The sequence below is a fragment of the Microcebus murinus genome, chromosome 15, assembly GCF_040939455.1.
Source record: "Microcebus murinus isolate Inina chromosome 15, M.murinus_Inina_mat1.0, whole genome shotgun sequence".
NCBI lineage: Eukaryota > Metazoa > Chordata > Mammalia > Primates > Cheirogaleidae > Microcebus > Microcebus murinus.
This window is the reverse complement of record NC_134118.1, coordinates 19172827-19199307: the sequence shown is the minus strand read 5'-3', so window position 1 is coordinate 19199307 and position 26481 is coordinate 19172827. Positions and strand designations below refer to the sequence as shown.

At 41.6% G+C, this 26481-nt stretch overlaps 1 protein-coding gene across 1 annotated transcript in view; it reads left to right on the top strand.

Annotated features, from left to right (window-relative positions):
• The window catches only part of MBOAT1 (membrane bound glycerophospholipid O-acyltransferase 1), a 105402-nt gene that overhangs the window by 53344 nt on the left and 25577 nt on the right, over positions 1 to 26481 (top strand). The window contains exons 2-6 of the mRNA XM_012753638.2: positions 877 to 1022; positions 2066 to 2143; positions 8525 to 8620; positions 23713 to 23768; positions 26141 to 26195. Of these exons, the coding sequence (XP_012609092.2) occupies positions 877 to 1022; positions 2066 to 2143; positions 8525 to 8620; positions 23713 to 23768; positions 26141 to 26195 (431 nt within the window). The remainder of the gene's footprint in view (positions 1 to 876; positions 1023 to 2065; positions 2144 to 8524; positions 8621 to 23712; positions 23769 to 26140; positions 26196 to 26481) is intronic.

Below are 26481 nucleotides of genomic sequence, written 5' to 3'. Positions count from 1 at the left end.
GATTAAGTGCCTTCTAAAAGTGAATTGATACTGAAGCTTTTATTTTGAATACTTGGAGGGTTTTAAATTACTTTTCTAATTTTAATGAATGGTCACACCACTTAATGTATTTGGAATTTGATTTGGGTAAATTTAAATTGCAAAAGTACATGTTTGTTTATTGTTTTTTTGTTTTTTTTAAGTCAGCTGGTCTCTCCTATAGATTTCAGAGAATTGTTTTGTTTTCTGTTAGGCAAAATATTCTTGAGAGATGGAGAGAGAGAGAGAGAGGCCACTGAGGTTTTTCTAAGGAAATTTGATGTCTACCTTGCATAATTGGACAGGCTTGGCATTGGATGTTTAATGCAGGGCTGTGTGTCTTTTTGTGGCTATTTAGTGTCACACTTTGAAGAATGCTCTTGCTCATGTGGTGCTAATTTTTAAAATGAGAAAATTAGAGTCAGAAAACAGCTAATGATCACTTTGGAGAAGCATTTGATTGCCCAGGTACCAAACTATGGAGCTCTTTTGCCAAACTTTGCGTCTTTAGAAGAAAAAATTCTTTGTCTTTGGGTTGTGCTGGAGGCACAGTCAGCTGAGGTCCTTTACATTAAAAGCCACCTGCTTGGGGGTGGGAAAGCAACCTTGGCCAGTCTTAAAGGGTTGGAGAAGAAACTTGGGTTTGTCATTTCTCATATCCCATGAGGGTATGGTTATCACTTGTTACTTGTTTCCTCCTCCAAATGGATACTTGGATACTCTACTGGGGGAACAAACCAAACCTAAGTCTGAGATGCATCCAGATGTGGAAACCTGCAAAAACAAAAACAGAACAAGTTCACATATAGGCAATACAGTAAAGATTTCTGTTCTCTCTTTCCTCCCCCTCTCCCATAGGTGAATTTCGTGGCATGCCAGCTTTTTGCATTGTTTGCTGCTTTTTGGTTTCGCATCTACCTAAGTCCTAGTAAAACCAGCTCCGATGTCCGGCATGCATTTGCTACCATTTTTGGCGTCTATTTTGTCATCTTTTGTTTTGGTTGGTGAGTATGAGCTTCATAAATTATAGTATTGATCATTTGGATGTTTTGTGGCGATATTGGGACTTTATTGGCATTGCGTTAAGGTAAGAAATAGATGGTATTGTAAAATACCATAATGTAAAATTTTATGATACTGTAAATACCTTATTGTAATATATTAGGGACATTGCAGGAACCTCCATTTACTATAAGACCCTGGAACCAATAAACTGACTATCCATTGGAAGTCAGTACAGTGAATGTTTTTTTTTTTTTTTAAATTAGACTTCTCTAGATCTTCTCACCACGAGGGGGGATGCTATAGTTTTTCCCAACACGGGACCTTTCCTAACTATAGCAGATGTTGGTGTATTTCTTGCATTACTGCTAGAGACACTAGTGTCCTTGCATTTCATCTGAGCAGAAGAGTGGTTTTAGTGCAGGTCTTAGGGAATGTGAGTCTTTCTTTAACAGAGAAAACCAGTAGATTGGACTTCCTTTGCTAGGTAAGCTGTGAAAATACCCTGGGAGTGGTAGCACTTCTTAGGACCTGCATTTCTAGAAATATATATCTTCAGGAAATTTGTGAATTTGTTTGGGGTTCTGTACCAGTGTACTGCCCCTAATCCTTCAACAGATATTTGAGAAAAGAGTATTTTGAATCAACTACCAGGTAAAAGTTTTGGTATCTGGGGAAACCCAGTTTTGGTAGTGGTACTTTAAGACTTAAAAAAAAAAAAAAAAAAATGAAATCCCAAAGAAAGAACTCAATCTCTCTGGACTCCTAATTGTAATATGTGAAAAAGTATAAGCATTCCATTTATGGATTCCTGACATTACTAGTGCTCTACTTGCCAAACTGGGCCGTGACTTTCTAGTGTCATTTCAAGCTATACTATTTTAATTACACAGAATAAAAATACTTGATTTATTTTCTCATACGTAAACATGAGCTCACTGATCACTTACGTTCTGGAGAGAGTGGAGGTGGACAGTATGGGTGGCCAATAGGTATGTTACTATGAATATATTCAATGTCTCCTCCCTCCCATTATGTCTTAAAGGTACTCCGTACATCTCTTTGTGCTGGTGTTAATGTGCTACACAATCATGGTCACTGCAAGCGTATCTAATATTCACAGGTAAGACCCTGAGAATGAACAATATGAGGTGAGGTTTTTTTGTGCTCTTTGAAATGTATTTCCAGGGTGAAGACGAACCTTCCCCATTTTCTGCAAGTGTTGAATCTTAGCTTATCTAGAATATCAAAAGGAAGAATGGGGAGCCCTAAAATCTACGAGTCTTCAGAGAAGGCTTTATGAAAAAGGTGGGGTGCCAACTGGGCCTCAGGTGAAAGAGACTAGATCAGGATTAGGCAGCTCTATTTGTGATAGCCCCAAGCTGGAAACAATTTGAAGTGTTCACCACAATGGAATACTACGCAGCAATGAAAAGGAATGAAAGATTGATATACACAGTGACATGGATGAACCTCAAAATAAATATGCTGAATGAAGGAAGCCACACAAAGTCTATTCTAGAAAATGCAATGTAATGTATAATGACAAAAGATCAGACGTTACCTGGGTTGGGGTGGTGCAGGGAGGATGTGGAAGGGATCACAAAGAGGCGTGGGGAGACTTCTCAGGGGGTGGTGGATATCTGCAGTATCTGGAAATTGGTGATGGTTTTCTGGGTGCATACATATGTCAAAACTTATTAAATTGTATACTTTAAATGTGCATAATAAAACTGCTAAAATAAAAGAATATTTTTTACTGTGATGTTTAGATTTCAAAGTGCAGAAGTAATTTAATTCTACCTTGAAAGTGATATGTCTGGCTAATCAGTTGGGATCCCTGGGATACCTGTTTTGCATAGTCTCTGTTTCCCATGGTCTTTCTGGAAACTGTATTAACTCTGCCTTTCGGGAATGCTGGAATGTAAGCTCTGTGAAAACAAAGACTTCTCTCTCTTGTTCACTGTTGTATCCTCAAAGCCTGGAACAATACCTGGCACAAGTAAGGGCTCAATAAATATTTATGGAAGGAATGACTGAATTACTTTTCGAAGACATTTATTCTTTTATGGCTTCTTTTCTGACAGCTTCTCTGAAAAGCAGAGCCTTATTTATTTCAGCTTCAGAAAGCTCTTCAATTAATACAAAATAGTTTTCCTTCTTCAAAACGTTGAAATTTAACTTGTCACTGTATGATCTTGTTTCTTTTTTTTTTTTTGAGACAGAGTCTCACTTTGATGCCTGGGCTAGAGTGCTGTGGCATCAGCCTAACTCACAGCAACTTCAAACTCCTGGGCTCAAGTGATCCTCTTGCCTCAGCCTCCCAAGTAGCTGGGACTACAGGCATGCACCACCATGCCCGGCTAATTTTTCCTATATCTTTTTAGTTGGCCAATTAATTTCTTTGTATTTTTAGTAGAGACGGGCATCTCGCTCTTGCTCAGGCTGGTTTCAAACTCCTGACCTTGAGCAATCCATCTGCCTCGGCCTCCCAGAGTGCTAGGATTACAGGCGTGAGCCACTGCGCCTGGCTGTCACTGTATAATCTTGTTGTTAACCCATAATAAATTTCTGGGCAAATATTTTTGCATGCTTTTAGATTTTATAGTCATTCAATGTAATATCCAAGTGAACTCTGAAAATTTAAATTCTAATCATCCCTCTTCTCAGTGCCTTCTTTGAAGGGGATAGTGTCATTCCTTCCAGAAGGGAAATAGGAAATCCATTTTTCTAATTTGGAAAGAATGGGTTTTGGAAGTGCTTCATATGATGACAAAATGCTTACAAAGGCTATTTTTTTTTTAGTGGTGAGTGAAAATGCTTGGCTTTTCTTAAACTTGATTTTGGAAACAAATAAATGATTAGTCATACTATTGTATCTGTATAGCACATTTCCAACTACTTTATAAATTGCATCTTGTCACCCCTCCCCACACTTATGTGATGCTGATGGGGTGTGGTCTGTTTTCTAAGAGGGGTCAACAACTGACATGCCCTTCAGGGCCAGGCTTGCTTGTTCAGGTTTGCAGCGTTGCATTCCAGCGTGGAGGAATGGAATACGCTGGCCTGGGCAGAGCACAGTGGTTTCCAGGCAGCCTGTGGCTGTTTCACCACAGTAACATCGTGCTAGTGGAGGGCTTTATCACAAGACCAAAAAGAAAAGATGCCAGAACAAATTCTTCCACTCTTTCTTTGCTCGCCTGGTTGCTGGTATTGCAGAAGTAGGTAGGGAATAGTTCACAGTTCCTGATGGATGGACTCAATGTAAATGTAAAAAAAAAAAAAAAATTGAAGTTGTTTCCTATTGATTCAGGAAAAGAGCCCTAGTTTGGAGTCAGGAAATCTGGGTCCTAACAGCAGTGTGAGTTTGGCCAAGTCACACAGCTTCTCTGTACATCCCACCTATAAAATGTGAGCCTTGCAGTAGTTTGAATGCAAGTTCTCTTCAATAGCATCATTTCCTGATTCTCTGTGAATCGCTGTCCTCTCTGCCCTATGGGGCCAGGAACAAGAGTTCTACGCCTGTAATCCTAGCACTCTGGGAGGCCGAGGTGGGCGGATTGCTCGAGGTCAGGAGTTCAAAATCAGCCAGAGCAAGAGTGAGACCCCGTCACTACTATAAAATAAAAAGAAATTAATTGGCCAACTAATAGTCCCAGCTACTCGGGAGGCTGAGGCAGCAGGATTGCTTGAGCCTAGGAGTTTGAAGTTGCTGTGAGCTAGGCTGATGCCATGGCACTCACTCTAGCCTGGGCAACAAGTGAGACCCTGTCTCAAAAAAAAAAAGAATTCTGTTATATGTCTGGGAAAAAGAGGGGGGGACTAGTGTTTGCTTCATATGGAACTAACCCACTTTTGGAATGATAGTATTCAGAATTTGTTTAGTGAGTTCTAGCAGGTATCACCTGTTTCCTCCCCAAGCCACTGTGTTGGGCAGAAGTCACTGGGCATCAGTTTATCATACATGAACCAACTGGAGCAGAGTATAGTTTGTATCTGGTAGGACAGAAGCCCTTGTGTGATACTTGGTGATGCAGTTACCAGTTCTTGAATCTGTACTTTGTGCCAAGTCCTGAGCTCAGCTCCTGTTAATCTACTTTATTTCATTATTTCTAATACATGAACTATTATTTAATGTATCATTTAATAGTTTCATTATTTCAAATATGTTCTTTTTAGGATAACTCTATGGAATATAGATTTTTTTTTCTGAGATGAGGAAATGAAAGCTCAAAGTCATAAACAAACAATCTGATGAATTTTCACAAAGTGAACACACCCATGTAACCACCAGCCGTTTCAGTAAGGAGACTATTACCATTACTCATGTCCCAATCTCTACCACTGCCTTCCTTCCTAGAATAACCACTGTGTCAACCTCTCCCACCATGGGTTACTTTGCCATTGCTGGATGTGAACTCATACCGGTTTGTCTCTGGAATACATGTTCTCTCTACCACTCCTGGATTCCTTAGATGTTTTAGGTTTGGCCAGGGCATTGCCCTGTTGTATTGGAACTTAGCACTTGGAACCATCCTTGACAGGTGGGGGTCTTGTCACCACAAATGAGCTGAGTCCCCTTTACCCTCTGGGCCAGGGGAAGGTGTGGGTCTAATTCCTGTTGAGGACAGAGGGGAAGCAGCAGGGGTGGCTGCACTTGACATGCTCCCAGAAGAAGCTGCCCTTTGAATCTGCTTTGTGTTCCTGCCTTGAGCTTCATGAACTGGCCAAGAAAGGGAACAGATGCTGGAAGCAGTGATGCCTGACTCCCTCCTACCCCTTCTCCAGCTCTTATTTGTTTTTTCTTAGTCATTTGCCTTGTTGACCATCTTCCTGGTTTGGAAAGGGTTTAGGATGAACCCAAGGGAGGGAAAAATCTTTTTGTGTAGTAACATCTTTGTTTGCAAATAATGGTAAAGAGAACTTAAAATTATATATATATATATATATATATATATATATATATATATATATATATATTTTTTTTTTTTTTTTAATATAGAGATGGGTTCTCACTATTGCCCAGACTGGTCTCGAACTCCTGGCCTCAAGCTGTCCTTCTGCCTTGGCCTCCCCATGTTCTAGGATTACAGTCATGAGCCATCACATCTGGCCTTAATGTTATAGTCTGCTTTAAAGTTTACAGAACTCCTCCCTGCTCGTTATCTGGCTGTCCCTTGCTACCGACTGAATTTTTATTATCCCTACTTTATTATTCCTTAAGTTTATCTAGTTTTCATGAGTTACTTTAATATGAATATGTGATTTTGATATAATTTAATATCGGAATATACATCTTTCCTCTTTTATGGCTCATGTTTAAAAATTATGTCTTCTGAATTAATGTCTGTATCTGATGAGCTCCTGAACCATTTAAAGTGCGTAATGTGTTCATTTCGGTTCAGCCAACAGGAACTGAACCCCTCCTATGTGCCAGGTCAAGGGTGTGGTTACTCAAGGTCACAATGAGTTGGGGAGACACACGTGCATAAATAATTTTAATGTCGTGCTTATGTATGTTAGCATGCAGTACTAGAGAAATACAGACAGCGGAGCAAGGAATTGTGCTGGGGCTGGGGGAGCTGGAGAGGGGGTGGAGTGGATGGCGCCAGACCAAGCCAAGGGACACTGAAGAGGTGACGTTGGAGCTGAGCCTTATATGATAATCAGCAGTTTCCAGATAGACCATAGGATGGGGAAAGAAGTTGCAGGCAGAAGAAAGATAGCTGGCCCGAAAATACAGGATTTAATTGTGGAACGTGAGCAGTGCAGTATAATTTGAACATCAGGGCATAGGGACATAAGTGGACATAGGGTGTGGCTGGAGTTGAGTCGGGAAGGTGAGGTAGAGCTTAGTGTGTGAAGCGCCTTGCACCTTGAACACCGTGCTGTGTTCAGCGGCTTCGATTTGACTAGATAGCGGATCCACTGGAGATGTTTAAGAAGAGTAGCAGTCACATAGTTGGCTATACGCTTGACACACAGGAGATGGACATGGTGAACAAGACACATGTGATTATCTTTGCCCTCATGGAGCTTACAGTTTGGTAAGGGGGACCGTAATCACATTGTCTTAGCTTGGCCTGCTATGACAAAGTACAGTGGACTGGGTGGCTTATAAACAACAGAAATTTATTTCTCAGTTGTGAGGCTGGAAGTTCAACATCAGGGTGTCACCATGTCCAGGTGAGGACCTTCTTCTGGGTTATAGAGTGCTGTTGTCTTGTGTCCTCACATGGCAGAAAGAGAGTGACCGAGCTCTCTGGGGTCCCCCTTTTTTTTTTTTTTTGAGACAGAGTCTCACTCTGTTGCCCAGGCTAGAGTGCTATGGCATCAGCTTAGCTCACAGCAACCTCAAACTCCTGGGCTCAAGCGATCCTCCTGCCTCAGCCTCCCGAGTAGCTGGGACTATAGGCATGCGCCACCATGCCCGGCTAATTTTTTGTATATATATTTTTAGTTGGTCAATTAATTTCTATTTTTAGTAGAGACGGGGTCTTGCTCTTGCTCAAGCTGGTTTTGAACACCTGACCTTGAGCAATCCTCCCACTTCGGCCTCCCAGAGTGCTAGGATTACAGGCGAGAGCCACTGCACTTGGCCTCAGGGGTTCCTTTTGTAAGGGCACTAATCCCACTTGTGAGGGCTCCCTCCTCCTGACCTAATCACCTCTCAAAGCCCCCACCTCCTAATACTGTCAAACTGAGGGTTAGGGTTTCAACATATGAATTTTGGGGAGACATATACATTCAGTTCATTGCACAGCTTATCACATATTTATAATGACAAATTGAATTTTGTGACAAGAGTGCTTATAAGTGGACACGTGTCTGTGTGTGTGGCTTGTGTGCACCTTGGTGGTGCAGTAGAGGGACTCAGGGAGTGCTGATGAGAAAGTGGTAACTGGCCTGAGGCCTGGACAGGGCGGATGCTGAGCGGAGCATGGGAATGCTAACACCTGAGGAGCAGGTGGAGGCAGGAAAGCCGAACAAGGTGCCTGCAGAGAATTAACCAGAGAGACATGAAGAAAGCAAGGAGAGCGGAAGCCAAGAGAATCAAGTGCTTAAAGAAGAGAGTGGTCAGCAGTATGGTGATGATTTGTGTTTTACAAAGATCCTATGTGAACATGGTGGTTCATGATTAGGAGAATCTTGGGTGCAGACCTTACGAGTCAGTGGTTCCCAGCCCTGGCTGCACGTTGGGATCACACCTGCCAGGTGCAGCAGGTACCTGTGAAACCAGACTAGCTGGGGGTGGGGCCTGGAATTCTGTAGTTCGTAGAGTTCCCCAGGTGGTCCTGTTATGCTGCCAAGGCTGAGACCCCCTGCAGTGGTCCAGGTGGGAAGAGGTGAAGGGCTTGTGAGAGCAATGGATGGAAAGGCGGACGTGGCCGGACCAAATAGGACTTTGCGAGCAGTTGCGGGTGGAGGGAGAGGAAGAAGGGAACATTTATCGGGTGCATTGTTGTTATGCATAGTAATCTGACCATCTGTGTTTTGGTTCCAGGTACTCCTTTTTTGTGGCAATGGGATACCTTACAATATGCCACATCAGCCGAATATACATCTTCCACTATGGGATTCTCACTACAGATTTTTCAGGGTGAGTTTCTTAAGGGGGCTGTGGAGGTGGGGTGTTGACTGCTGACTTTGACTCAGTCTCTTGGGGGTTGTAAACATCAAGTGTGCACATGAGATTCATCACTGGCTGGTTAAATCAGTTGGTAGGACACTGTGCTGATTCACGAGGTCAAGGTTGAGGATTTGATGGTTCTGTAGGGCCGTTAGCTCTGCTGTGCTGTAAGGCAGGTCACAAACTATAGCCCGTGGGCTGTGTCTGTCCTACTGCCCATTTTTGTACAGCTGTATTGGAATATAACCAGGCACTTATGTGTGTACTGTCTGTGGCTTCTTTGACACTATAATGGCAGGGTTGAGTGGTTGTGACAAACCATGTGGCCTGCAGAGCCTAGAATGTTTACTGTTTGGCTCTTTACAGGAAAAGTTTGCCAACCCCTGTTTGAAGGCCCTTAATGCAGGGTTGGTGTTCATCTCTTACTAGTTACTAATACAGATGTTCTTGCATGTTAGCTGATAATAGCTGCTACCCTGGCCCCTTTGAGTGACCCCTGGCTGCTCTGGCCCCAGTCCCCAGACCCTCTTGACCTCCAGCAACTAGAAGGACAATGCCTGGTCCAGCAGGGTCTCCATCTGGGTTGTAAAAATTGTGTCTATCACCATGACCTTGACCTGGCGGGCCACCCTCTCCTGACCGGTCACCTGGTAAAGACTATGGATGGATCAGTGAGAATTCTGTGCCCTGTTGAGGTTGGTACAGAAACAACTTTTCATTAATTTCAAGTTATGAATGCTAAAGCAGAGTTGTTCCTGGTGACACATTGTCTGTTATCCACATGACCACTCTAGGAGTTTGGTTCTGTTTTCTGCGAGGAGAAGCTGAGTTCTCCCCCAGGTTGCATTGCATCTTATCTGGTGAGTCGTTGGAGACGGGCAGGGAAATGAGGAGGTGACAACTCCCAGTTTATTGCCGTGAACTTTGCAAGTTGTGCACCTCCACAGTCCCACCATGAGTGGGCTCAGGAAGGCAAAAGAGTGTTGTTTTGGGACACAGTGACTGTTGCATATTTAAATATTCATGACTATGGTTCTTCTCAGACTGTTCATACGATAGTTCATCCTGCCCTTAGGTCTCCGGGATTTTACCTCGTTTTCTTCCAGCTGTGTGTCCTCTCCACATTGTTGGAGCACGCTTTCTCAATTTTTATGAAACAAGTTCTCAAACTTTATTTTTTAATGTTACGTATTGATAGTAAAACATGGAAAACTTGGGAGCAACAAAGGTAATAGCAAAATTAGCCAGGAAGTTACAGCATTAAAAGGAAACTGTAAATGGAAATCCTAACTCCTCATAGTGTTTAATCAACAAACTTCATTGTTTGTTTTCACACCCAGAGCCCTTCCGTACTTAGAAGAGTTGTTGGCACTTAATAGGTGTTCAATAAGTGAATGAATTAAATACTCTGGTGGTTGTCAGTCCTTTTGTCAACATTTTCCAGAAACTCATTATTAAACAGCCCCTCCAGTCATATTGGTTAGGATATTAAACAAAAAACTTTGACTTTAGCCCATAGTACATTATTACCGGTTTCTTGGGTATATCATCTTCTCCTTTTAAAGCAGGAAGCATTCGTTCATTCATTTCTGCAGCAGTTTTTGAGTTGCTAATATGCCAGGTGCTGCGTATTCTAGGCAGGAGGACAGGTATTCCAGGCAGAGGGAGTGGCTTTGCAAGAGCACAGAAATGTGACACAGGTGCCTGTGGAGGTCCTGGAGAGCCACCTCCCCCTGCGTGACCACTCCCTCTCTGTCTCGCAGCCTGGCTGTCACAAGAGTCCATCCACTGCTCTTCATGCCGCTGCCACCACCGCGGGCCACCACAAGTCTGCAACACCTTCCTAACTGGCTGTCCTTCCTTCCACCCTGCCCCTTGTCACTCTGTGCTCTCCACACCCATGAGAATGAGGTTCTAAAATACAAAGCCAGTGATGCTCTGGATCCTCCTAACTCTCCACCTCATCTCCTGACATCTCCTGTTCCCCTTGTGCTACTTGGAAAGGTTCATAGGCCTCGCACCTGCTGAGTTAGTTCTTGCCTCTGTGCCTGTGCCTTGTCGTTCCTCTGAGCAGAAAGCCTGCAGCCTAGCTCACAGCAACCTCAAACTCCTGGGCTCAAGTGATCCTCCTGCCTCAGCCTCCTGAGTAGCTGGGACTACAGGCACGCGCCACCATGCCCGGCTAATTTTTTTGTATTTTTAGTTGTTTGCCTAATTTCTTTCTATTTAAAGTAGAGACGGGGTCTCGCTTTTGCTCAGGTTGGTCTCGAATTCCTGAGCTCAAGCAGTCCTCCCGCCTGGGCCTCCCAGAGTGCTAGGATCACAGGCGTGAGCCACCACGCCCGGTCCTGTGCTGTCATTGCCTGTCAGTTATACTCACAGTGTTCCTGGTTCATGGAGGTTTGTAGATGGTGGCCAGGGGCATTTCCCTCATCAGTTGTGGTGTACGCTTAGCTAGGGGCACATGTGTTTATTCCAGTTGTACCTGTGTATGAGTGTCAGGATTCTTTAGAGAAACAGAACAAATATGATATATATGAGGGGACCTAGTGTGGGGATTGGCTCATGTGATTATGGAGGCTGAGTAGTCCCACCATCTGCTGTCTGCAAGCTGGAGGGCCAGGCAAGCTGGTGGCGTGATGCAGCCTGAGGCTGAAGGCTTGAGGATCAGGAGTTCCCGTGTCTAAGGACAGAGGATGGATGTCCCAGCTCAAGGAGAAAGAAAATTCACCCTTTCTCTGCCTTATCTCTGGGCCTCAGGCGATTGCATGCCTGTGTTGGTAGGGTGGGCTACCGATTCAAATGCTAACCTCTTCCAGAAAGACCCTTACAGATACACCCGGAAATGGTGTTTTACCAGCTTACCTGGGTGTTCTTTAACCCTGTCTATTGACACGTAAAATTAACCATCATAACTTATATATGAGCTGATTATATATGCATGTGAAAATAGAGACAGTAGTTTCTCTAAAACCAGGTTGGGTCCTTTGGAAAGCCACCAAGGCAAGTTTAGTATATTAAAGATAATTGCTGGCTGGGCGCGGTGGCTCACGCCTGTAATCCTAGCACTCTGGGAGGCCGAGGCAGGTGGATTGCTCGAGATCAGGAGTTTGAAGCCAGCCTGAGCAAGAATGAGACCCCATCTCTACTATAAATAGAAAGAAATTAATTGGTCAACTAAAATATATAGAAAAAATTAGTCGGGCATGGTGGCGCATGCCTGTAGTCCCAGCTACCCGGGAGGCTGAGGCAGAAGGATCACTTGAGTCCAGGAGTTTGAGGTTGCTGTGAGCTAGGCTGATGCCACGGCACTCACTCTAGCCTGGGCAGCAGAGTAAGACTCTGTCTCAAAAAAAATAAATAAATAAAAATAATTGCTCTTGAATGGAATGTGGGTGAGAATGCTGAAAGGATTGGAGTTTGGGGGAAGGAATTGTCAGCATTAGGGATTCTTCACTCAGATTGCTTTGCAAGCATCTTTACTTTCTTTTACCTTGTGAGTCTGTGCTAGAGGCAGGGACCCTGGAGGTGGTGCAGAGGGTTCACGTGAGAGAAATGGCCTCCGTCAGCACATCAACACTGCAAGGAAAGGCTTTGGTCCTGCGTCAAAGGCTCTTGGTTCCTTATTCAGCAGACAGTGACTGGGGACTCAGTCTGTACCTGGCACGGTTACAGAAGACACTGCAGAACGAATGTGCAGTTATCTGTTTCAAGTTTGTATAGAAAGTTAACCCTTTGCACTCGCTTTTTTCTCGATTTGAGCTGCTACCGATGCTAACCGTGTCAAGTTACACTCGACATCCGAGTGCAAAAGGTTAAAATGTGAGCATATCATTGTGTCCTCCCCAAATCCATGTCCATGGAACCTCAGAATATGTCCTTATTTAGAAATAGGGTCTTTGCAGATGTACTTAGTTACGATGAGATGAGGTCATACTGGATTGGGGCGGGCCCTAGATCTAATATGACTATTGTCCTTATACGAAAGCCACGAGAGACAGACTCACAGACACACATGGAGGGAAGATGGCCATGTGAAGATTGAGGCCGAAATTGGAGGAGCTGAGGAATGGCCAGGATTGCTGTCAACACCAGAACCTGGGAAGAAGCAAGGAACAAAAATTCTCCCTCAGAGCCCAGGAGGAAACAACCCTGCCTACGTCTTGATTTTGGACTTCTAGCCTCAAGAACTGTTAGAGAAAAAATTTCTGTTGTTGTAAGCCAGCCGGTTTGTGACTATTTGTTACAGCAGCCCGGGGAAACTCATACACATTGTTTTATGACTCCATGGCTTTTGATGAACTAACAGCTGTCCCCCGTTCCTGATTTCATGGGATAAGATGCCTCTACACTACACGTGTCTGGCCGTTCTTGTCACATCATTGTTTGTTTTATTAAAACCGTAAACTCTTGAATAATTTCTACATCATTTTTAGTGTAATCGGAGTCGTAGTAAGTTACCAGAAGGAGAAAATAAAGAGCATTTGTGGAAAACAGTCATGTGCTTGTGAAATGTGGTGGATTTGAGGTTTGACAATGGGTTGAGGGCAGGGGGAGGACATCAGTACCTGTCAGCGTCACTTTTAGCAGTGTAGTCTTGATAAATTTCCTCAAGTGATGTTTATTCTCTGGCATTTTGGGATCTCCTTGTATTAAGAAATCTCTGACATTATATACAATACTGCAGACTGTTTAAACTAGAAAGGGCACTGTTGTTAGGGGAAGAATATAAAATTAAAAATCTGTTACCTGAAAATTGCATATGATTTAGTTCTCTAGTTACAGAGGGGCCACACTATCTTTTTTTTTAATAGACATCATTAAGCAGCATTAGTTTTTCCTGCCACCATAAATGTGAAATGCCTCACTGACATAAACCCATCTTCTTGGATAATGTCAGTCAACATAAATGGGAAATACATACCGACATGAAATTGACAAGATGTTTTAAATAACAAGTTGTCAGTTAGAGAAGTTCTTTACCAATGTCTATTCTCATTATAAGCATGCAAGCAATCACGTATTTCTTCTTCAAAATGGAATTGATTTAACCTTACTCTTTATTTCAGTTGAAATATCTTTTTTTTTTGAGTGACAGAGTCTTGCTCTGTTGCCCAGGCTAGAGTGCAGTAGTGACATCTTAGCTCACTGCAGCCTCAAACTCTTGGGCTTAAGTGATCCTCCTGCCTCAGCCTCCCAAGTAGCTGGGACTACAGGCATGCGCCATCGTGACCGGCTAAGTTTTCTATTTTTTGTAGAGATGAGGTCTCAGTATTGCTCAGGCTGGTTTCAAACTCCTGACCTCAAGTGATTCTCCCACCTTGGCCTTCCCGAGTGCTAGGATTATAGGGATGAGCCGTGGTGCGTGGCCCAGTTGAAATATCTTGTTTAGGATTTTGTCAAGAGATGAGGTAGGGTTTTGAAGTTAAACCTAGTGTTTTAAAGCAGGCTGATATGTGGCTGTTCTCTCTGGAGCACATGTGCAAACCTAAGTGTTTAGCACACTTTATTATGCCTTCAGAATAAGAGCACAGACAGAAATTGAATAGGATTGGTTGAGGTTATTGTTTGTATCGAACATATATATATATATATATATATATATTTAATTTTGGAGGACACATAAACTTGTACTTTAGATTATTCTGGGACTTAAAATTTTATATATAATTCTAAGTGTAATCAAGTTTTCGTGGGCTGGACTTGGCGTTAATGGTAAGGTTAACACACAAGATACACTTTTATTAGTGCTATAATACAATTTATGTCAATATATGTAGTGGTGAATGTCCTTTATGTTCTCTCTGTGAATGTGGGCTGTTAAAGGCACTAGAATATTTATTGTTCTCCTGGGAGGAAGCTCAACAATTGCTTGTAATGTAGCTGGTACTTGATTCCTTTTAGGTTTGTGACAGTGAACTGATTCTTCTTTTTTACTCACAGAAGGGTACAAATCGAGTTTTCTTTTGAGGGCAGCAGCAAGAACTCTTATTTCGTTTTTTCAGGCTGGGCCAGATTCAGGCAGATAATTGCTCTCCCATCATGTTGGCAGTTTGAGTTGCCCATGTGTTGTTGGAAATGTTTTGAAATGAGAACTCTTATACACTGCTAGTGGGAGTATACATTGGTATAGCCCTTCTGGAAGGCAATTTCACTATAAATTTCCAGCAAGAATTTTTTTTTTTTTAAAATTCACATCCCATAATAGCATAAATTCCTAGGAGTTGAATTATCATAAGGAAATCAAATTTATTCATAAGGGTGCTCAACTGTTGTCAATAAGTGTGAAAAACTGGAAGCATCCTAAATGGTCTAAAAAGCGTGAATGATTAAATTATGGTTCTAGGATGCCTCCATTGAAAATGATGTTTTCAAAGACTGTAAAAACCATAAGACAAATACATGTAGTAGGATTAGTAGGATTCCATTTCTCTTTTTTTGGAATGTGAATGTACATAGAATAAAAAGAGTGGAAGGAAACATTGAAAATGCTAAAACAGTGGTTCTGTCTGGAGGGGGATCTTTATTGGTGATTTTAATATTCATTTTACTCTTTTATGTTATGATAATAAGGAAAAACCCTGGAATTCTATTTAAATATATTTGCATGCTTATTAAAAGATTATGGCGAATGGCAGCAGACAGGATTGGAACAATAGCTATTGGTATTCTCTGTTATCTTATCGGAGCATAATAGGAATATTACTTGCTAGTGCCCCTCGCTGGGGGTAGAGATCATTTGCCCTGTTGTTCCATGGACAATGTTTTTCTCTATTGGTTTATGACATCCTGGTCACCTGATCTGACCAGCCCAGTATGTTCAAATAATTGGGTTCTATAATATGAAAAAACGAAAGTATTTACCAAGAAATTTTAAGATTTGTTTATTTCATGTTTTTCCTTCATGCTGCTGCCAGCTTTTTAATAATTAGCCTAGTCACTTGGAGTTTACTTCTGCAGACATGAGTATGGGTTATAAGAAGTATATTCGGTAGGTTCCTTTTCCTTTTCCTTTTCCCTTTCCTTTTCCTTTTCCTTTTCCTTTTCCTTTTCCTTTTCCTTTTCCTTTTCCTTTTCCTTTTCCTTTCTTTCTTTCTTGACAGAGTCTCACTTTTTGTTGCCTGGGCTACAATGCCATGGTGTCAGCTCACAGCAACCTCAAACTCCCGGGCTCAAGCGATCCTCCCGCCTTAGCCTCCTGAGTAGTTGGGACTACAGGCATGTGTCACCATGCCCGACTAATTTTTTTTAATATGTCTGTATGTTTAGTTGGCCAATTAATTTATTTCTATTTTTAGTAGAGACGGGTTCTCGCTTTTGCTCACGCTGGTTTTGAACTCCTGACCTTGAGCCATCCACCTACCTCAGCCTCCCAGAGTGCTAGGATTACAGGTGTGAGCCACTGCGCCCGGCCTGGGTAGGTTCCTTTAAAAGGGAGAATTGATGATTTTGTTGTTGAGTGCCAAGGTATGGAAGTTAAATCTTTGAAAAGATGTTAAAGAGGACAAGCTTTTTTCCTGTGATTAACCCCTGGATTGTTCTGAACAGATACCAGGGAACTCTGAAACGAGTCCAGTGGAGTACTCTTGTGTTTGGTTATAGTCCTAGGAAACCTGATAGAGCTATGTCCTTCCTTTGTGTGACTTCTGGAGTCCCTGATTTTCTTTCTGCACGCCAGCATAATTGTAGGGGTTTGGCAGCATTACACTAAAGCTGTAATATTCTCCTCCTCTTCTGCAGTCATTTGGGGACAGGGGGTAAGGAGGACAGAAGCTGCGGGGTCCAGGCTGTAGGTTGCACGTGTCATGCTGTTTCTCGGTGCCCACTGGAGTTGTGCAAGATGGCAGTGCTGGCTTAGATTGCTACTGATAGGGAGTTTGTTGTCATGGTGTTCTCTTACCATGCTAAACTTCTTGCTTGACTAACTCCCTGCTTTCCTAGTATCACAAGCAGCACAAGTAGATTTTTTATTATAAAGAAAGTAATAAAAGTATGAAGTGTATGTAACCTTTTGGTTCTAAAATTACCTGTTGGGAAAATAAGATACTTGAATGTCAGATCAAGCTTGATGCTGGCCAACCAGATGTGCAGTCGGTTGTCTGGTTGTCTCTTTTGACACGACACCTTTAGTGATGGCTACGTTATCTCATCGTTCTGTCCTAGCTTTACTGGCACATCAGAATTATTATTATTTTTTTTTTTTGAGACAGAGTCTTGCCCTGTTGCCTGGGCTAGAGTGCTGTGGTGTCAGCCTAGCTCACAGTAACCTCAAACTTCTGGACTCTAGTGATGCTCCTGCCTCAGCCTCCCGAGTAGCAGGGACTACAGGCACGTGCCATCATGCCCGGCTAATTTTTTCTATTTTTAGTTGCCTGGCTAATCTCTTTCTATTTTTAGTAGAAATGGGGATCTCACTTTTCCGGCAGTTGGTCTTGAACTCCTGACCTCAAGCGATTCTCACACCTCAGCCTCCCTGAGTGCTAGGATTATAGGCGTGAGCCACTGTGCCTGGCTGGGACATCAGAACTTTAACCACTTTAGGTCCAAAGATTAAGGTAAACTAGGTAGGTTTTTTTTGAAATAGTGTTCAAAACTGAGATTTTGTTTAATATTTTAAAGAGAAGTCATTTCTGGTTGGGAGTTGATATAGAAAGTGGAAATGGATGAATGGGTACCACTCTGGTGAGTTGCCAAGAGTCTGTATCAGAAGGCACTGATATTGTGTGTGTGTGTGTGTGTGTGTGTGTACGTGTACGTGTGTGTGTGTGTGTGTGTGGCAGGTGGTAGTGTGTTGGCATTGTTCTTTCTTTATATTCCAAACACTTCTCCATGTACCTGTTTTCCCATCCTTAATTTTACCCATTATATTTTGTTATCTAAATTAGACTAATAATCTTAGGTTCAAGAAAAAAAAATAAGTTTTTCTTTGACTCTTTTTAAATCATGAAAAAAATTTATAAGGCAAAAGGGGAATGGCCCCACCTCACCATACTAGACTCAACACTTTAATTCCAGATTGGTCAGATGGTTTCCAAGTACAGGGCCTTTAATTGAAGAGTGTGTACAAATCCAAGGATGGAGGGGTGGGGTGTGTGTGGAAAATCTGAGTACAGCTCAAGTTCTGAGGCCTCATTGTCCTGAGGAAATTGTTTGGCTGCATCTTGGAGCCACTTATGAATCTTCTGTTTTTGCCCTTCCTGTGCTTGTCTGTATTTCTGTATACTGAGTTTTGCATTTTTTTTTTTTTTTGCAATAAAGGAACATGATTTTTTTTTCTAATCATTTTGGATTGTTTTATGGTTTGAATGAAATATGACATGGATGGTATTTAAATTTTATCTTAAGTCAGTAACTCTAAGGATTTGATTGTCAAGTCTCAGTAGCTTATGCAATCTACATTTTTGCATCTGATCTATCCATAAGTTAAAATCATCAGATTAAAAAATGAGTAGCTTGCTCTGAACAAGAGAGTATGGTTTGGCTGTGCACAGTGGCTCATGCCTGTAATCCTAGCACTCTGGGAGGCCGAGGCGGGTGGATTGCTCGAGGTCAGGAGTTCAAAACCAGCCTGAGCAAGAGCAAGACCCTGTCTCTACTATATATAGAAAGAAATTAATTGGCCAACGAATATATATACAAAAAATTAGCCGGGCATGGTGGCGCATGCCTGTAGTCCCGGCTACTTGGGAGGCTAAGGCAGGAGGATCGCTTGAGCCCAGGAGTTTGAGGTTGCTGTGAGCTAGGCTGATGCCACGGCACTCACTCTAGCCTGGGCAACAAAGTGAGACTCTGTCTCAAAAAAAAAAAAAAAAAAAAAGTATGGTGCTCTCATCTTCCTTTTTTTTTTTTTTTTTTTTTTGAGACACAGTCTCAGCTCTGTTACTTGGGCTAGAGTGCCGTGGCATCATCCTAGCTCACAGCAACCTCAAACTCCTGGGCTCAAGGGATCCTCCTGCCTCAGCCTCCCAAGTAGCCGAGACTATAGGCATGCACCACTAGGCCTGGCTAATGTTTTCTATATGTTTTTAGTTGTCCAATTAATTTCTTTCTATTTTTAGTAGAGATGGGGTCTTGCTCTTGATTAGGCTGGTCTCGAACTCCTGAGCTCAAATGATCCACCCGCCTTGGCCTCTCAGAGTGCTAAGATTACAGGCGTGAGCCACTGCACCCGACCTTCTCTTCTTTTTAGTGAGCAGGTTCTAGTTCTAGTTTGTAGCTTTAGATCTGCTTTTTTCATAAGTTACTAGTTCATTTTTAAAAATAAACTCACAATCACATGTGTGAGTTGTTTTCTTTTTAAATTGTTAGAAACTGGATATTTAAAACGGAAGCAACATATTGAAGGCATAGTCTAGATCATGTTTAGGAATATTCAAATCCATAGCTTCTTTTCTTTTTCTTCCAAAAAAGGATATCTTCTCTAAGGAATTATAACAATATAGCTTTTACATGGACCCAGTGGTATAGATTTCTTCTTGAATAATTAGTATTTATTGACATTGCTATAGCTATTCAGTATTATGTATTACATTAGTCTGGATCCTCTAAGAAGCAAATGCCAAGATGGGAACAGACTTATAAGAGATTTGTTTGGTGAAATGCCAGCCAGGGAAAATGGGGAGGGAAATGGATGAGGCTGGGAGAGCCATCAGATTGAAATGCAGGTCTGACCCCTGAGAAGGAGAGAGGGAGAGATGGAAGAAAGGTCTTCGATTGCAGTGCAATTCTAAGAAAGTTTTGGCAAATTCAGCAGAGAATCCTGGAGCTAAAATTCCCCTGGAGGAAAAGAATCAGATTTCGTAGGGCGGGGCCTGTGTGAATATCCCTGCTGCACTCAGTCATTGGCTGGGAGCAGCCTATGGGAGGCGTGGCCTCAGCATGAAGGTGGGTGGAATCAGAGAACTGCAGCTGGGCCAGTATACTCCCAGCAGCAGGTCAGAGTGGCACATCCTCATGGCTACAGCATATGTGAATATTAGACTTACTAAACATTTTGCTGAACATGCTGCCTAATCATCAGTACATTAAATCTGACTCCAGATAGAGGAAAACAAATACTCTGCTTCTACAGGGACAGAAAGTTAGGGTAATTCCATGATACATTTTATCTTTTTATTGATGTATCTATTTTTAGGCCCTTTCCTGAAGTAATACATTAAATGTAGGAACTTGCCTGGTTTGCAAATAGCACGGTCACCAGAGAGTGTGCTTTAAATTTTGAAAATTGCGGTGCTGGGCCTTATATAAAGAAGACTGGTTTCTAGGGTTTTCAGTCCTCCAGAAAAAGGCAAACAAAAAGTCTTTGGAAAGAAAACTATTGTGCTTTGAAGGCGGTATTTGGAAATTATTTGAATGTGATACTTAGAGTCCCTTTAGAGAAAAATTGCTCTAAGTATCTGTTACGTATTCTGAGTCAGAAGTCTTGTTGTCAAGAGAGTGAGCTACAAAGTTGTATTGGTCTATAAGACCAGATTGGCCTTATACAAAGCTGTAACTGTAATGTCGCCCTTATTGCTAGGACCAAAACCTCAGCATTCTGGAAGAGCAGTTTTTGTTTTTTTTTTTAATATAAAAGAACGAGGTGTAAACAGGTGTCATCTGTGAGCATGTCTGGCCACAGTACAGTGACTGACTTGTTGGCCTCCGTGTCTGCCACACTTACCTCACTGGTTCTGGTGGGCACAGACACCCTTCCTGCCCCTCCTCCACAGCCAGGCTGTGCCCCTCTCTTAGCTGTATGCCCAGCATTAGCAGTCTTGTTTCAGACGATGACCACTGGCCACTGGGCTTTAAGATATAAAGATATTGCAAATAACATAAATTTGGCCATCAGTGATAAGATTTCAAAGGGTACTTGTTGGTATGTATGTATGTTTTTATTTTTGAGACAGAGACTCACTCTGTTGCCCAGGCTAGAGTGCTGTAGCGTCAGCCTAGCTCATAGCAACCTCCAACTCCTGGGCTCAAGTCATCCTCCTGCCTCAGCCTCCTGAGTAGCTGGGACTAAAGGCATGCACCACCATGTCCGGCTAATTTTTTCTTTTTTTTTTTAATAGAGACAAGGTCTCTCTCTTGCTCAGGCTGGTCTCAAACTCCTGAGCTCAAATGATCCTCCTACCTCAGCCTCCCAGAGTGCTAGGATTACAGGTGTGAGCCACCGCATTCAGCCAGTACTTTTTTTTTTTTTTTTTTTTATGTATTCTGAGGCAAGATTGTTGGTACTTTCTTTAAAAGGGTTTATCTTATTAGCATATATTTATAGTTTAAAATATTATTAATACATGCTTAATTTTAAAGAGATGCAAAATGGTAATTAGGATGAGGAAAATTAGACAAGAATGTGGACTCGCAGAAAAATGGATGAGTATAGTTGACACACATCGGACTTGGCCAAAAGTTGGTTTGTCCTCCCACCCAAATGGGCCTGGCCTGCAGGGCATAAGGGGTGTGTGGCATGCCAGGGTGATCCCAGGGGTGCTGTCCTAGGACATGGACCAGAGCCTCAGCCATCTATCTAACTGAGCCATCCATCATCCATCAGAGATAGCAAATTTGGCAAGAAGACATAAGAATTGAGATCAGAAAGCCAAGCTCCACAAAAACATTTTGAAGGAAAGTATGGTAGTCAGTGCAGTGGGATTTTATCTTGTCTTGTTGGGCAATGCTATGGCCTGAATGTTTGTGTCCCTCCAAAATTCATATGTTGCAATCCTTACTTGGATAGCTAACATCCATGAGAATCGTATTAAGAGGTGGGGCCTTTGGGACTAGTGCCCTTATAAAAGAGGCCCCAGAGAGCTCCTTTGGTCTTCTACCATATGAGGTTACAAAAAGACATATGTCTAGGAAGTGGGCCCTCAACCACCGTGAGAGACAAATTTCTATTGTATAAAAGCCACCCAGTTTATGGTATTTTGCTATAGCAGCCTGAACACACTTAAGAATAGAGCTACTAAAGTTACAAAAAGGTACTAAAGAACAAGGGTAGACCATTGGCAAAATAGGTGCCACTTTTTAAATGATAGCTTTATTTTGATGGAATTCACATACCCTGCAATTCACCCATTTGAAGTGTCCAATTCAATTTTTTTTTTTTTAGCATATTCACGGAGTAAATTCACAAAGGCTAGCATCACCACAATTAATTTTACATCGTCTTCACCCCCAAAGGGACCTCAGGTGCATTAGCCATCGCTCCTCGTTTCTTCCTAATTCCCTCAACCTTAGGCAAGCAGCAGTCTACTTTCTGTTTCTATGGATTTGCCTCTTCCAGACATTTCATATAAATGGAATCGTATGGTACGTGATCTTTTGTGTCTGGCTTCTTTCACCTCGCATGATGTTTTCAAGGTCCATCCTTGTTGTGGTATATGTGTCAGTACTTCATCCATTTTTATTGCTGAATGATATTCTATTCTATGAACATGCCACATTTTATTTATCCATTCATGAGTTGATGGACATGTGGACTACTTTCTTTGGGGCTATTATCAATAATGTTGCTAGGAACATGCATGTACATGGTTTTGTGTAGACGTATTTTCATTTCTCATGGGTGTACACCTTGCTGTGGAATTGTGGAGTCCTCAAGGAACTCTATGTTTAACCTTTTGAGAAACTGCCAGACTGTTTCTAAAGCAGTATCATTTACTGTTCCTGCCAACAATGTACAAGGGTTCCAGTTTCTCCGCTTCTTGGTTTGCACTTGTTATTTTCTGTCTTTTTGACTCCAGCTATCCTAGTGCTTGTGAAGTGGTGTCTCACTGTGGTTTTAATTTCCTTTTCTCTGACAGCTAATTACCATTATGCATCATTTCATGCACTTTTGGGCCATTTGCCTATCTTTTTTTGTTTGTTTTTTTTGGTTTGTTTTTAGAGACAGGGTTTTGCTATGTTGCCTCAGACTGGTCTTGAACTCCTGGGCTCAAGCAATCCTCCTGCTTCAGCCTCCCAAAGTTCTGGGATTACGGGCATGAGCCACCGTGCCTGGCTTTGCCTATCTTTTTAAGAGAAATATCCATTCAGATTCCTTGGCCATTTTTAACTTGGGTTATTTGTGTATTATTGAGGTAAGAGTTCTTTGTATATTCTAGTACCAGTCCCTTATCAGATATATGATTTGCAAATATTTTCTTGCATTTCTGTGAAATATTTTTTCACTTTCTTGGTGGTGTATATCCTTTGAAGCATAGAAGTTTAAGTTTTAATGACATTCACTTAACCTGTTCTTTTGTTGCTTGTGCTTTTGGCGTTACATTTAAGAAACCAGTGCCTAATCTAAGGTCATAAAGATTTGCACCTACATTTTCTTCAAAGAGTTTTATAGTTTCAGCTCTTACATTTAGGTCTTTGGTTCATTTTTAATTGGTTTTTGTACTCTTTTCATGTAGACATCTCATTGTCCCATTACCATTTGTTAAAAAGAACTTTTCTTGTTCATTGAATTACCTTGGCACCCTTGTTGACATGGGTACCACTTCTTAGGCAAGTTTTTGTTTAATGGCTTTTTCCAAATTAAGGTTGGCGTTATTTTTGGCCAATAAATGATTTAGTTATAGGCAGCTGCATTTTACAAATGTATCTTTTACTCTGTGTGCCTGGAAAAATCGCCTTTAATATTAATGTATATTTTCATACAAGTAGAACCAGAGCACTGGATTAAGTATCTCCCAAGCCGGTGCTTCTCACACTTTCATGGATGTTCAGATTCCCTTGCGATGTTGTTAAAATGCGGATTATCATCTTGTAGGTCTAGAGTGGAGCTTGAGATGCTGCATCTCTAACAAGCTCCTGGCGATGCTGGTGGTGTGGTCCTGGGGCCACGTTTTGAGTGACAGGACACGACACACTGTCCTAGTGTGAGCTTGTTATTCAGTGTTGTTATATCTACTTATACGAAGTGATTTGGAAGGGAAATAAAAATTGTGTCTTTTGAATTCAGTGTTTTTGTACTTTATTTATTAAACTTCAAGATGAAGAACCACCATCCAGAGAAATATAATATCAATGTTTCTTCCCATGGCATTTTTGCCAGTCTTGATTATTTTCTTTCTTCCTTGTAGGCCTCTGATGATTGTCACTCAGAAGATCACAACCTTGGCATTCCAAGTTCATGATGGTGAGAAAAACTGCCCTCCTTTCGGCTCTCAGTGTGAGCCTGATATTCAGAGTTCTTCTGTTTATACTGTACACACAGGCCAGAGTTTAGATGAGTGCTGGCAGGTTTTGCTTTATTTTGTTCAAAATTTCCAGGCCTTTCCCAGCTATTAATCACTTCTTCCCTGCTGAATCTGCAGTCTGAATTTGCTGAAATATTTGCACTGAGAACAGTGAGTTTTCTGTTTATCTTTATGATGTTTTAAATTTAATTTGTGACACTCTTCTGCCCTTTTTTCCCCCCAAATCTATTAAAAGGAAATGGCATCCTTTTTGCCTTGGTTTAATCTCTGAGAAGCTCGTGAGGTCATAAAAGATTAAAATAGCATTGGCTGGTTAATCATTTTTTAATGATACTTTTTTTTTTGGCTTGGAAAATTATCTAATGAGATTAGCTTAACCCTATAAAAAGCTGGGAGAAAGAAGAATCTTCTGTTTGTGTAAAACTGATCATTTTCTTTACTCAGGCTCTTCCTAAAAATGACCAGAAAGTATGATTTACCCTGTTCAAAGTGGGTTCCAGGAAAGGGAAGAAGATTATTTCAGCTGGGCGGCAGATTTCAATAATGGGCTTTAGAGATGCCAGGTGCAATTAGCAAAAGTCTATTCTGTGGATTTGTACTGCTCTGGCAAGCACTTTTTTGACTGTTGAAATTTCTTTATCTGCCGGCAGGTTGAGACGATTTATCTCTGACAGCTAGCTTTTTTTTTTTTTTTTTCCTTAAGCTTGGGAACTGATTTAATTTCATTTGCACCAGTGTATTCCTAGGTCATACTGGGTGATTTAGTCATTCTGTAGAGAACTGGGTAATTTTATACCACGGATGGAGTCTTTCCTAGGTAACCAAACATCCCAGTGTGCCCAGTACTGAGAAGTTTCACAGGATGTGGCTTTCAGTGCCAGAGCCAGGGAGTCCTGTGCAGATGAGGGTGAGTTGGTCACCCTACTTGTAACTGAAACTCCAGTTTCAGTGGTTATAGTCAAACATAAGCAACATAAACCAATGGCTAAAATCAGTTTAATTTCTGGGATTACCGGAGATGTACTGTTTGCTGAGATCTTGGGGAAAAAAATGACTGAGATTTTTTTTTTTAAGACTTTTTTTTTTTAAACAGACTTTTTGCCTAAATTTACTTTTAGAAGTATTCTCAGTTTACCGTATTTTCTGGAACATCCCTTACATGCAGAAAAGTGTTTATTTGCCGTTTGCCTTTTTTCTTGTGTGTGGGAGGAACAAGTAAATTCCAGAAATACTCTGCCTTCTCTGAGGCATGTTTTTGCATTGCCTTCATGGTTGGTGACCATAATCAGCCTTAGCTGAATATACAGTTTTAGAGTTGACTTACTGCTTCTAAGAAAACACTTCAGTTTCTTTGACTCTAGTTAACATGTAAATTTCATAGGAAGCACAAACGTGATTTGGTTGGGAGTTTTTCTGTGATGGATGAGTTTTGAAAAAGAAGAAAAATCTGATAATTCCTTAATGTTTTCCCTGCACTCGGGGTTACATTTCCTCTGTTTCTGAGAAGAGGAAAGCCCCCTATTCCTTTCCCCATTACATCCCATACCCATCAGCTCAGCTTGTACCAGGTGTCTGTACCCAGCATAATCAGGGAGTATTTAAACTGGGGCAGCCTGTGAAAGGCAGGCTTATTTCTCTGATGTAGCAATGAAAACACATACAAATGGGTAAGGAACCACCACAGGACAGGGAGGATTCTCTCTGAGGTCCGTGTCATGCCATGTGAATTAAATAGGAGTGACCCGAATTCTCCCTTCTCCATATGAACCTGTAGAGATGTTCCTTCACACATAGGTACTTATGGGTAGCTCTTTGATTCAGGGCATTTTTAAAAAATGGAAAATGGGGGCTCTTTATGATTTATGAAGCAAAAATATTTATTTATTTATTTTTAATTGATTGCTTTGTTTTTTTTTTGAGACAGAGTCTCACTAGCATGCCATGGTGTCAGCCTAGCTCACAGCAACCTCAAACTCCTGGGCTCAAGGGATCCTCCTGCTTCAGCTTCTCAAGTAGCTGGGACTACAGCCATGTGCCACCAAGCCTGGCTAATTTTTTTTATGTATTTTTAGTTGGCCAATTAATTTCTATTTTTAGTAGAGACGGGGTCTCACTCTTGCTCAGGCTGGTTTTGAACTCCTGACCTTGAGCGATCCTCCCAACAGAGTTAGGATTACAGGCATGAGCTACCACCACGCTCGGCATGTGAAGCAAAAATAAATTACCTTTTTCAGTTGACATTGGTAAGACTCTTTTAGAATTAGTTATTTACTTCACTTCATCTTATTTCTAAATTTTTTCTTTTTCATAGGATTAGGTCGAAGAGCTGAAGACCTCTCTACTGAGCAACATCGACTTGCTGTAAAGTAAGTTAAGTTGAACAATATATTCTCAAGCCCTCTGCATATCAGTATCTAGAGATTTTTCTCATTTTTTAATATCTGCATATTGATTCCATTGTGGATCTAATAATAATACTCATTTAATGAATCTGCAGTTGATGGACATGTGTATTCTTTTTTTTTTTTTTTTTTTTTTGAGACAGAGTCTCGCTTGTTGCCCAGGCTAGAGTGAGTGCCGTGGCGTCAGCCTAGCTCACAGCAACCTCAAACTCCTGGGCTCAAGCAAGCCTGCTGCCTCAGCCTCCCGAGT